General features: G+C 35.4%; 1 protein-coding gene across 2 annotated transcripts; it reads left to right on the top strand.

Moving 5' to 3' along the window:
• Positions 1-4739: 4739 nt before the first annotated feature.
• Positions 4740-11972, top strand: LOC106137097 (SWI/SNF-related matrix-associated actin-dependent regulator of chromatin subfamily B member 1-A). Of its 2 annotated transcripts, XM_013337858.2 has the most exons (8): positions 4740-4933; positions 5336-5526; positions 5824-5986; positions 6356-6503; positions 7281-7492; positions 8110-8286; positions 9094-9232; positions 11679-11972. In XM_013337858.2, exons 1-8 carry the CDS (start codon positions 4853-4855, stop codon positions 11768-11770), a joined length of 1203 nt encoding a protein of 400 aa, XP_013193312.1. In that variant the 5' UTR covers positions 4740-4852; the 3' UTR covers positions 11771-11972. The 2 variants fall into 2 exon arrangements, with proteins under 2 accessions (XP_013193312.1, XP_013193313.1); XM_013337859.2 differs by lacking the exon at positions 11679-11972 and having other exon boundaries at positions 9094-9324.
• The last annotated feature ends 918 nt before the right edge of the window (positions 11973-12890 follow it).

Below are 12890 nucleotides of genomic sequence, written 5' to 3'. Positions count from 1 at the left end.
CGTTCACGTCTGCAGAGAGTGGACGAGTCCGTGCGTTACGCATGTGTACCTATGTCAAGAAAATGGCGAGCTTATTAATTAATTAATGTATTATATAATATCCATTCTAGTATACTCATTAATGTATATGCATACATACATTAGTAATCATGTAATATGAATGTTTATAAGTATTGACAATGGCGTGCTCCAAAAAAGGAGACAATTTTGCGCGTCTTTAATTTATATTAAAAGATGCCATATTTATTATTTACGGCAAAAAAATCATAAACCCATATATACATTTATATAATCACGTCTTAATCCCTCTGGGGGTAGACAGAACCAACAATCTTGAAAAAACGAAAAGGCCACGTGCAGCTGTACTATATGGCATAATGATAGAATTGAGATTCAAATATTGAGATTGCTAGCCCATTGCCTAGAGAATCTCAAGTTTATTAGCCTATCCCTTAGCTTATTCAGCTCCGACTCGAAGGTAGTTTCATAAGTCGGATAGTTCCAACATTATTATTATTAGCCAAATCAATACAGCAAGGGCTACGGGTGTGTAATAATAATGCAAAACCAAATGTATTGGTTTTATTCTAGTTAAAACACAACTATGACAGTAACAATAAAGACTAGATTATTTTTAAAATATCATAGATAACATGTCATTCTCCCCCCCTTAAATAATCCCTTAAATAAGCTGGTGGTCTGCGATCTCTCCTAGAACGACGTAGAACAGGTTCTTCGGACTCGGCTGTCCGTCCTTCATTTGACACGTCAGGTTCCACAGTGTCATTTATAGTTCCCTGGACATCCGGCTCCATATCAGCACTTTCTTCACTCTCCTGATTAAGTTGCGGCAAAGGAGCTAAATGTTTATTAGAAACTACTGTTTCACGACCATCAGGAAGCTTGACATATGAATACATGGGATTAGGTTGTAATAATTCCACTTCATCAACTAATGGGTCATATTTAGAATTTCTTACGTGTCGTTTAAGTAGTACAGGTCCTGGATTAAGTAACCACGTTGGCATAGATTGTCCATTTAGTGATCGTCTAGGATGATGAAACATACGTTCATGAGGGGTTGCATTGGTACTTGTACATAACAACGAGCGTATTGAGTGAAGAGCAAAAGGCAAAACTTTTTCCCATTCTTCGATTCGCATACTTTTGGACCGAATGCTTAGTTGAATACTCTTCCATAATGTTCCATTTAGTCTTTCTATTTGTCCGTTACCTTCTGGATTGTAGGGAGAGCTTCTGCTAGTAGCTATTCCAAGGGAATGAAGATATTGTTGGACTTCTTCTGATAAAAATGATGTTCCTCTGTCAGAGTGAATATATTGTGGTATACCAAATAGATAAAAGATATCTTTCAGACAATGAACAACAGTTGAAGCAGTTATATCTTTACATGGATAAGCGAAGGGAAATCTAGAGTATTCGTCGATTACTGTTAATATATAACGATTAGTAGTGTTACTTGGCACAGGCCCTTTGAAATCTATATTAAGTCTTTCAAAACACGAAGTTGCTTTTATGAGATGGCCGTGTGTCTGACCAAATCTTGGTTTTATTTCTGAACAAATAGGGCAAGACGAAACCATGGATCTTATTTCATTAATCGAATATGGCAGATTCTTTTGACGTACCCAATGTGCCATTCTCACTATTCCAGGATGGCACAAAGCATCGTGTATTTCATAAAGTTTATTTGTAGATATACTAGCGCTTATTCTAGACAAAGCATCAGCAGTGAAATTTTCTTTCCCTGGTCTATATATAATGTCGTATTTATAACACGACAACTCAAGGCGCCATCGTTCAACTTTCTCGTTTTTAACTTTGCTTGTATGATTTTGATTCAGCATAAATGAAACTGACTGTTGATCGGTGATGAGAAGAAAATGTCGACCCAAGGGATAGTGTCGCCACTTGCGTAAAGATTCTACAATTGCGTAAGCTTCTTTTTCAATAGCAGAGTGACGGCGTTCTGAATCGGAAAGACTTCTAGAAAAAAATGCCACTGGTCTTCCATTTTGTGTAAGAGATGCTGCAATTGTATGCTCAGAAGCATCAGTTTCAACGACGAATCTTTCTTCATTGTCTATTGCAGTCAAACATGACTTAGCAATAGTAGATTTAAGAGAATTAAAACTAGAAATAGCTGTTTCATCGAGTGGAAAGCTTTTGCTTGAGATTAAAGGCCTTACCTTTTCAGAAAAATTTTGTACCCATTTTGAATAATGCGCAAAAAGCCCGAGAGTTCTTTTCAGTGAAGGTCCATCTGATGGGACTGGTAAGTCAAGAAGTGGCTTAAGACGAGTTGAATCTGGTTTAATAGTGTTATTATGAACATTATAACCAAGTAAATTTATAGAGCTAGAAGAAAAGGTACATTTGTCTTTGTTAAGTGTCAAACTGTTTTTCTCGGCTGCCATCATAAATCTTTCCAAATTTTTGTCATGATCGTCTTTTGTTTTGCCGCATACGGTAATATCATCTAAATAAGCAAATGTGCCGTTAAGTTTCTCTGACTCTATTATAAATTGCAGTGTACGTTGAAAAGCAGCTACGCCATTGGTTACTCCAAATGGAATGCGAGTAAACTGATATAAATTACCACATGCTTCGAATGCTGTATACTTTTTTTCTTTTTCTAATATTGGAATTTGGTGGTAAGCACTTTTCAAATCAATTTGACTAAAATAATTGTATTTAGCTACATTAGCAACTACCAGTTCTATGCTAGGCAGTGGATGAGCATCAAGTTTTGTATATTTGTTAATAGTTCGCGAATAATCAATAACCATGCGGCGCCGGTGATGATCTCCCCCAATAATTATTACTTGTGCCCTCCAAGGAGATACAGATGGTTCAATCACTCCATCTTGTAAAAGATTATGTATCTCTTGTCTTATAAAAGTTTCTTCATCAGTGCTATAGCGTCTCGACCGGACTGCTATTGGTTTTATGTTAGGAGATAAATTTGTAAAAACAGACACAGCTGGAACAGTTGCTTGCATGACATTGCAGATTTGAAGGCTTTCTCTTTTTCCACCAAAATGTAATTCTACTGACGAATGATCCTTAAGAACATCATGTCCAATAATTACATCAGAACATAAGTTATTTACAATAAGTAATGGTATGTTTTTGTACGTACAGTTATTCAGTCGAATAGTAGGATAGCAGATACCATCTACATGTGATACATGATTCAATGATGCCAGTGTAATCGTTTGATGGCATGGTTTAATTTTGAGATTCATAGCTTGCACCAGATTACGATCAATAAAGCTCACGGAACTGCCAGTGTCAATAAGTGCATCAGCTCTTGTATCATTGACAAATATAGTAATTGTAGCTTTTCGTAAATTAGACGGAGAAGCAGCTATTATTCCAGACATATTGTTCTCAATTTCAGTTTCTACGGAATTTATAGTTGGTCTACTTCTACATACATTAGCGAAATGACCTTTCTTAGAACATAATTGGCAACAGGAATTAAAAGCAGGACATTTGTTCCTTTGATGTACATTTCCTCCACAGAAAAAACATTTTCGCTGAGAATAATAATTTTTCTTAGTTTCATTTCTGTTTTGTACTAAGTCTATAGTGTTTTTAGACATATTGAGAGCATTAAGAGTCGTTGGAGTTGAATAAGATTTCGTGTTATTTATTGCTGTTTCAAGCGAAATTGCTACATTAAGTGCTTCGTCTAAAGTAAGTGATAAATGCTCAAGGAGTCTTTCACGTATCTGTTGAGATTGAATACCTGAGATAAATGCGTCACGAATATATTCATTTCTTTATTCTTCAGCTGATACTTCTCTAAAATTACAATTATGAGATAACAGTTTGAGTGCTTGTACATATTCTGAAATACTTACACTTATTTGTTGTTTTCTTATAGTAAGAGAATGTCGAGCATGTATCTCATTTTGTGGTTTTATGTAAATATTATTTAGTGCTTCTATAGCTTTAGTATAGGTTTGGTATTCTTTTATATATGAATATACAGTTGGCGAAAGATGGTTGACTAAGAGTTTTAATTTGAGTGATTCGTCTTTAAATTCTGTTAATTCTTCAGATAAGAAATTTATAAAAGTATACCGCCAGTGAGTCCAACGAAGATCAGCTCCACATATATTAGGTTCCACATCAAAACGTTCCGGACGCAAATACCGTGCGATATTTCCTGTGGAAGTGGAAGCCATTTTTTTTCCAAAGAAATTTATTTTATTTTGTAAAATAATGTTTTGCTGATATAGAATAAATTTGACTAAGCGTCGATATACATTATTGATAAGGTTTAACTAGAATAAATTGTAATAATAATGCAAAACCAAATGTATTGGTTTTATTCTAGTTAAAACACAACTATGACAGTAACAATAAAGACAAGATTATTTTTAAAATATCATAGATAACATGTCAGGGTGCTACAACTTTTTTTTGGGCTCCGAAAGTGTAGGTGCCATACAACCGACTAAGTTAACAGATGGCGACGCCATCTGTTAACGTAGTCGCATGCCATCATGCCGTGTGACTGAGCAAGCGTTCGTTTTTCAGACTGGTGTAATAGCAACCAGTCTAGTTAGACTCTCAGACAGTGTTAATATTGCATGCTTAAAACGAATAGTGTAATCTCGGCATTATTCAGAAATTCAGCAAAAAATAGAAGTCGCTTTTGGAGTCCTTATCAAACACCGCCATTTTGACAGTTACTATTTCATTCGTTCATTCATTTTATGTTTGTGTTCGTGTTGCAATGAAATTTATTTTTTACACAGTACTATTTTCTGATTAACTATTATTTTGTGTAAAACAGAGAAAAATAAACAGAACAAAAATGGCACTAAGAACTTACGGCGATAAGCCAATTAGTTTTCAAATAGAGGAGGGTGGAGATTTCTACTGTGTTGGATCAGAGGTAAATCATGTATTTTTTGTCCACCCATTTATCTTCAGCCGATTTCGGCATACTATCTGAAGAATCATTAATGAAATCTTTGTCTAGTTCCAAGTGAATTTTATTTGATGACGAAATTTGCTTTTTATTGATGAATTTACATATTGTCTCAAAATGCCCATGTCTCCATTCCGTACTGTTTAGACGTTATGCATGTTACGGTATACCTACTTGTGTCCCGGGTTTGGTTCTCGACATTTATTTTTAAATTGGGAATTTTAAGCAAGTAAACAAGTATTTGTTTAATAGGTTCAGTCTGTTCTATGTTTTCTAATGTTTTATGTCTAGGTTGCACAGGTCTCTTGATATTAGATCATTAGAACGCAGGAAATGATGATTTTATTTAAATAAAACCAATTTTAGGTTGGAAATTACCTGCGCCTGTTCCGCGGGTCTCTCTACAAGAAGTATCCTGGCATGGCCAGAAGGACCCTCACCAATGAGGAGAGGAAACGTCTTGTTGACAACGGTCTCGGACCCCATGTTCTGTCCAGCTCAGTGTCATTGCTGAAGGCTTCAGAAGTTGAGGACATTATTGAAGGGAATGATGATAAGTAAGATTTTGATTCCTTTATTCTAGCTGAACTGGCCATAAAGTGACCTTCTTAGCTTTTCAACTTAGTAAATCATAATTTCGTCAAGCACTTAATATTATATCATGGTTAAACTAAATTAAAAAAATTGCTTCTTAACACATATTTGACCAGACAAGGGCAAATATAACAAAAAAATTTTTTGTTATAAATTAACAAAAAATTTTTTTGTTATATTTGCCCTTGTCTGGTCAAACTTTACACTTTTTTAAAACACATACTTACACATCAATTTTTATTATTTTATACAATTTTCAGATACAAAGCAGTGTCGGTGAGTCAGGAACTGGCGACTCCTCGAGAGAGCAAGAGTAAGAAGCCACACAACCCATCATGGCTGCCGGTGATGCCCAACTCATCCCACTTGGATGCTGTTCCCCAGGCTACACCTATCAGTAGGACCAGGGTGCATAATAAAAAGGTTTGTTGCTAAACATAATTTGTTAAATACATACATACATATTATCACGTCTATATCCCTTACAATAGAAGATTCAAATAGTGCTAGTTGCTAAGTAGTTGTTAAATATGTATATAATTCTAGTGGTAGACAATAGGTGATGGCCATGATTACCTACCAAGAAATACTGAAATTGTTTTTCTTTCTGAAGTCCTCATAATGGGAGACTGTGATACAAAAATGTCATTTACACAAATAAGGCAAAATTTTAAAAAGATTTTATGAATGTGGATGTAGGAAAACATAGTTTTGGTCTTGGCGAGATTATACATTGGTATGTTTACAATCACTTTTTTATAACTTGTTAAAAAAAAAACTGTTTACTGTCAGGTCCGTACATTCCCTCTATGCTTCGATGACACGGACATGACAGCGATGCTGGAGAACGCTTCTCAGAAGCAGGTGCTCGTGCCCATCAGACTCGACATGGAGATTGAGGGACAGAAGCTAAGGGACACATTCACTTGGAATAAAAATGGTATATATTTTATTAAAACCAATAATCACTCATATGCCCAAAATGCTGATGATTTGGCTACAGAATAAGCCAGATTGCTGACCAATAGTACAGAGGCGTGAAAATACATACCTACATATAATACTCCTATGTTCAAATAGTAAAAGGTTGCTAGCCCATGGCCTACAAGAATCCCCAGTTTATTAGTCATTCCCTTAGTCGCCTTTTAAGATATCCATGTAATAAATGTGGAGTGGTCCTATTCCAAAGTGCCAAGAACCACACAGCATGTGAAGGATAATATGTATGTTATAATACTAATGACTACTAAGAACCATGCCAGAATAACTTGGGGCTGAAAACCTACAATAGAGCAAGGTGGAAAGATACTAATGATGCTCATTATAATATACATAATTTGAAGCATATCTGTCTACTTCCATCCTCTCAACGAACTCAGACTAGTGATGTTAAAGTTCTAATAAAAACTATAACAAAACTTTTTGCGTCTTTAGGGTAAAAATGGTCACTTGAGTATTACGTAACGTTTAGAGGGAGAGGAGGGCGTAACGTTTAGAGGGAGGGGAGTGTACAGAAAAACGTTTCAGTGCGTTACAAAGCAAAGGGGTTGGAGGGGGGACAAAAATCTCCAAAAAATTGCGTTACGTAATACTTGAACGCCCCCATAGGCGGACTTAATGTTAATAGCATTATCTAACAACAGTCTGCAGTTAAACAGAGATCCTTTGTTTTACCATATAAACTATTATTTTAATATATATATATATATTGTTACAGAATCGATAATAACACCAGAGCAGTTTGCTGAAGTATTGTGTGATGACTTGGAACTGAATACAAGCACATTCATTCCGGCTATAGCCACATCTATCAGGCAACAGATTGATGCTTTCCCGAGCGAACCGCCTGCCATATTGGACGAGCAGTCCGACCAGAGAGTTGTCATCAAGTTGAACATCCATGTTGGGAACACTTCTTTGGTAGATCAGGTATGTTTGGTTCCTTAGAATAAAGTGGGAATAGTTACGAGAGACATAATTAACGGCGTTGCAGCTTGTGATGTCGTGCGGTCTACCCTGCGCCCCTGTTCCCAGCTCGGGAGCCCTATATAAAGCGCTCTGGGCCCGCCTTTGGTCTATTTCAGTGCCCAGTAGCTTGTATCCGGCAGCAGCTTGCTGCTTCGTGTCTAGCTAAAATCACGCTCTTTTAAATACATATTGTGAAACCAGTCCTAATAAACATACAAACATACATATGGTCACGTCTATATCCCTTGTTGGGGTAGACAGAGCCAACAGTCTTGAAAAGACTAATAGGCCACGCTCAGCTATTTGGCTTAATGATAGAATTGAGATTCAAAAAGTGACAGGTTGCTAGCCCATCGCTTAATAAAAGAATCCCAAGTTTGTAAGCCTGTCCCTTAGTCGCCTTTTACGACATCCATAGGAAAGAGATGGAGTGATCCTATTCTTTTTTGTACTGGTGCCGGGAATCACACGATCCCAATAAAGGTTGTAGTTATTCTATTGAGTTAAAACTCAATAGAATAACTACAACCTTTAACCTTTTTTGACCTGTGAGGTTTTAGTTAAAAAATAATTTACAGGTGGAATGGGACATGTCCGAAAAAGAGAACAACCCCGAGCAATTCGCGACGAAGCTCTGCGCCGAGTTGGGGCTCGGCGGGGAGTTCGTGACCGGCATCGCGTACAGCGTGCGCGGCCAGCTGGGCTGGCACCAGCGGACGTACGCCTTCAGCGAGGCGCCGCTGCCCGTTGTCGAGGTAAACAGATATGCTTTCAGCGGAAGAGGTGGAAAAGAACATCATTATTTGTTTGTTCAAAATTAAATACATACATACATATGGTCACGTCTATATCCCTTGCGGGGTAGACAGAGCCAACAGTCTTGAAAAGGCTGAAAGGCCACGTTCAGCTATTGGGCTTTACGATAGAATTAAGATACAAATAGTGACAGGTTGCTAGCCCATCGCCCAAAAAATTTGTAAGCCTATCCCTTAGTCGCCTTTTACGACATCCATGGGAAACAGATGGAGTGGTTTCTATTCTATTCTTTTTGTATTGGTGCCGGGAACCACACGGACTCGGTTGTTCAAAATTTATGCACATAAAATGTACAACAGGTGGAAATAATGCAACAAGGCATTCTCTGCCAGTCGAACCTTTGGATTAAAGTGAGATGGATGTTCAGGTGGTAGGATAACTGTAAAAGAAATAATAATATAAATATGAATAATATGTTACTTAATACACTTGCTTAAAAATGTGGATTAAATGTGGGATATACTGTGGAAGGTTTCATTTCTAGTGTATTGAAACTTGCCAACAAGAAAATTGCCTATCCCGTTCGGGAAATAGGCATGATCTTGATGAATGAATCAAATATTATAAAATATATTACTTTAGTAACTGTCTTTTTAACACCAATTTTGTACAACCAGTACGATTGATCAACTATTTTGGGTTTGTGGTGATTAAATATCCGAAAATTCAATTACATAAATATTTAGGTTTTATGGCTCTTAATTCCCCATAGTCAAATGTTATTCATGAGTATTTTTTACCCACAGACGCCGTACCGCCAGCCCTCGGAGGCCGAGCAATGGGCACCACACTTGGAGACGCTCACCAACGCCGAAATGGAGAAGAAGATTCGCGACCAGGACCGGAACACGAGGCGCATGCGACGTCTCGCCAACACCACACCCGGTTGGTAGACTTAGTCAGTCAGTTAATGACAATATTATTTACGTATTTAAAATGTGTTACGACAAGTTTTCCAATAGGCGGATAAAAGTTATCCGATAAATAAATTTTAATACGGCCAAAAAAGGAAGTTGTGTAACTAGTATGAAGAGACTACATTGGTTTGAAACTGCTTTTGTTATTGGTCCTTTTGTTATTTAACTTTATCATATATTTTATCTGCCTATTTGAAAGCTAGTCCTAAGGTTTCCTGTCATTTATGTCATTGACATTTTTTTTTGCATTTTAAATTCATGTTATTAGAGATAATTATGGATGTTTTATCTCTAATACTGCCCAAAAGCTTCAGAAAAAAAATTGACGAAGAAAGGGTCTTAATTGCATGAAAGTAAAAATATTATAGTTTGAAATGGTATTACAATATCCATATATGGTCTGATAAAGGTATTAATACTTTCATTTGAAGAAAATTTTTTTGGAATCATAAAGGAACTTTTGTTTGATATGTTCAAACGGGTAAATGCTAGCTAGAGTTTAATCTTAATTGGACCATAATATAATTGGGGGGCTAGGGTTAGGTGATGCACGATTTAGTATATTGGGGCTATTTAATACCTGGGGGGTTACCATGAGTGTTGTCTCGCTACGATCGTTAGCGTGCATAGTTAAGTATTTGTAAAAGTTGGGAGTAAAATCAGATTCAACATACTTATGACGAAACAAAACGCCTAGACATTATTCTTTAATAGAAATGGTGTTTTTTCTTAGATCTGACATGTTCACTATTGTCGCTCGACTATAGCCAATACTCGCGGTAGATGTACTGATAAATTATTGCTTTTCATGTTATACGAGTATGCTATTGACACAAGTACTTAATTTATTACGAGATATTAAGAAAAAGTATTTTAGATAATATTTATACACCAATTTGGTAGTAGTTTTTAATTCGTTTAAACTTAATACAATTCTTGTCATTTTGTTTTTCTGTTGTACAATTTTATAACCTCGAAAATGTGTTACATTTTTAATAGCAAATTAAAGTACATATAAAAGTTATAAAAACTATTTAAAGGACTTCCTTTGGAGATATATATAAATTAAAAAAAAAACAAATTGTACAACAGAGTCGTTACATCTGAATATTTATATGATTTTTTGTTTATCTGTATGTCTCTTCCGATGATTTTCAGAATCAGAAATAAAAGTTTGTATGATGTATCAATGCATCAAGTTTTAATATTTTAAATCACATAATAATATTAAGTTTTATTTATTAAATTAAATATTTAAGTAAATGAATTTAATGAATTTTTAAATCTTGACTTATAATTTGCATTTTTTAGCTGAGATATTCTGTTCTAGTTAGAAATTTGACAATAAAAAAATATTTTATTGTTGTTTTTCTAAATGGAAAAGATAATAGAGTTATTAGTCTTCAATTTGCTACCTATTATTGGTATTTTTTATATTATTATTAAAATGTAAGTCAAAACAATATGATGCCTTTAATAAGTACAATTTCTTAAATTCTATAAGGATGTAATATCTGCAGGAAAATTTACCATCGGTTTAGGCCTTTTGAGATTATTCAAGGGTGTCAAATAGGGCAAGCAAAATTATTGCTTGAAGTCATTATGCAATGGGGTTGATGAGAGAAAGATAAGGAGAGGGAAAGGAGAAAGAGGGAGAGAGAAGAACGATAGAGGAGGGAGAATGAAAGAAATCAGAAGTGTCCACACACACTTCTTTCAACCCAAATTTTCATGCAGGTATTACAAAACAAATGTATTAATGATGTAAGTGGACTGTTAAAATTATATCACATTAAAGATTTTTCCAAAATTTTACTGTTTCATTTGTTAACCATTCATCGGAACTAACAAACGCGTTTCAAATTGCAATGGGTGATTAAATTGACACAATCTGCTTACCATCGCCGTCTTTGTTTTCATTTGATGCAATATTTTCATACAGTAAAATTGTGCATGTATAAATGTAACATTCTTATTTCATTTTTATTCATTAAGCACAACCTGCTTAGTATCTATATATTTCAGGGTGAATTTTTGAAAAATGTAAAGAATAGTTGAATATTTTATCGTATCATGAACACAATATTACAGTACAGTACAGTACTCTGAATTATGATTATTAATGGATAAAGTCAAATGAGAATCTGCACAAACGGACACGTGGCTTAAGCCCAAGTGAAGTTCACTCAAAGTACTGACGAGTAGCATATTGTGTTAACACCAATCATGAGTAAATTTTCAACTTCCTAATTTCTTTGAAAATTTTATTTAATTCATTACTTGTTGAAACATCAACCTCTATTGCGTATCTATGTCAGTACAAAACGAATCAATGCGTATGTGAAGTATTGCATCAAATGAAAAAGTCATCTATATAGCATGGCACCGACTCCTAACCATCTGTTTTCTCACAGATGTATCGCTGAGTCGCGCAGTCAACCGACTGATACGGGCCGACGAAGCGATGTTCCAAACGACCCCGGAAAAGAGAAGAAAAAAGATTTAATCACCCACTGATGAGATGCAGCACCTAGTTTAGTATAGTCGGTTAAGGGCAGTTTACACTTTCGTAATGTGTGTACAGTGTTTCGTGTCATCGTGCACTGACCCTAAGGTACAGTTGCATTTTTAGTTACTAGGTAAATTTTTGAATCCAATTCCGTTAACTTGGTGCCCTTTTTCTGGTGTGATTGGTGAGTGAATGTAGGAACCCCGTCTGATGCTGGTAGAATTTGAATACCAGCATTTTGAATTTTACCCAAGTTTTATCTTTTTCGGAATCTTGGAAAAACTGTTTCTACATGACGGTGAGTTCTTTTTCTTAAACCACACTATCATCATACTCGCTACCGGAAGGTTCCATGCCCCATAATTACGAGATCCTAGCGATCGAAAGTGCAGCTGTATCTTGAAATAATACTTTATAATCAATTCGAGTTGGTAAATTTTCTTTTTGTAACTTTTTTATATAAGTAGTAAATTTCAGTAGGTATTGTTGACGCAGTTCTGCCTGAAGGTAAGACGAGGTGGTTCACATAAGCTATTAGAAATGTTTCCCTTTTCCCTTTCCATCAACCCCGTATTTGCCCATTTATTGCCCTTTATCATTTTTCAAAAGAATTTGACGTGCTTTGAAAAAAAAAGTTTATTTTTGTTTGTTTTATTTGACCGACTTGAATATGTTAACCTAAATTCATAAATAATTGAAATGTCACTACATATCTATTCTATTAAATTAAACTTCCGAATGATAGCTTAAAAATTAATAGCAACCATTTTGTTGCCATAAAAATATTATACGATTATCTAAAACACAATTCGTTCGCCTATTACGCCTAATCGGTTTAAACGATGACTTTGTAAATTAAACTTAGTTTTCATAGATTCTTATTTAAAATATGGCAAATAAATGTTTCAATCTTTGAATATTGGGGCTCGAGTAAAAGTTTTGCTATTCTAAATGTCATATATACTATTCCATCATCACCTAAGGTTTTGCCAACCTTCCGGTTATACGATCCGAATCATGAAAGGAGTGTGCCGCACCATACCCTTTCTGGACTCCCTACAAAATCTCTTTAGTCCCTTAGATTTAAGTCTCGTACATAAGGTCGGTGCGGTAGTAA

The sequence above is a fragment of the Amyelois transitella genome, chromosome 22, assembly GCF_032362555.1.
Source record: "Amyelois transitella isolate CPQ chromosome 22, ilAmyTran1.1, whole genome shotgun sequence".
Taxonomy (NCBI): domain Eukaryota; kingdom Metazoa; phylum Arthropoda; class Insecta; order Lepidoptera; family Pyralidae; genus Amyelois; species Amyelois transitella.
The sequence above is the reverse complement of the archived record's forward strand: the minus strand, read 5'-3'. Positions and strand labels throughout refer to the sequence as shown.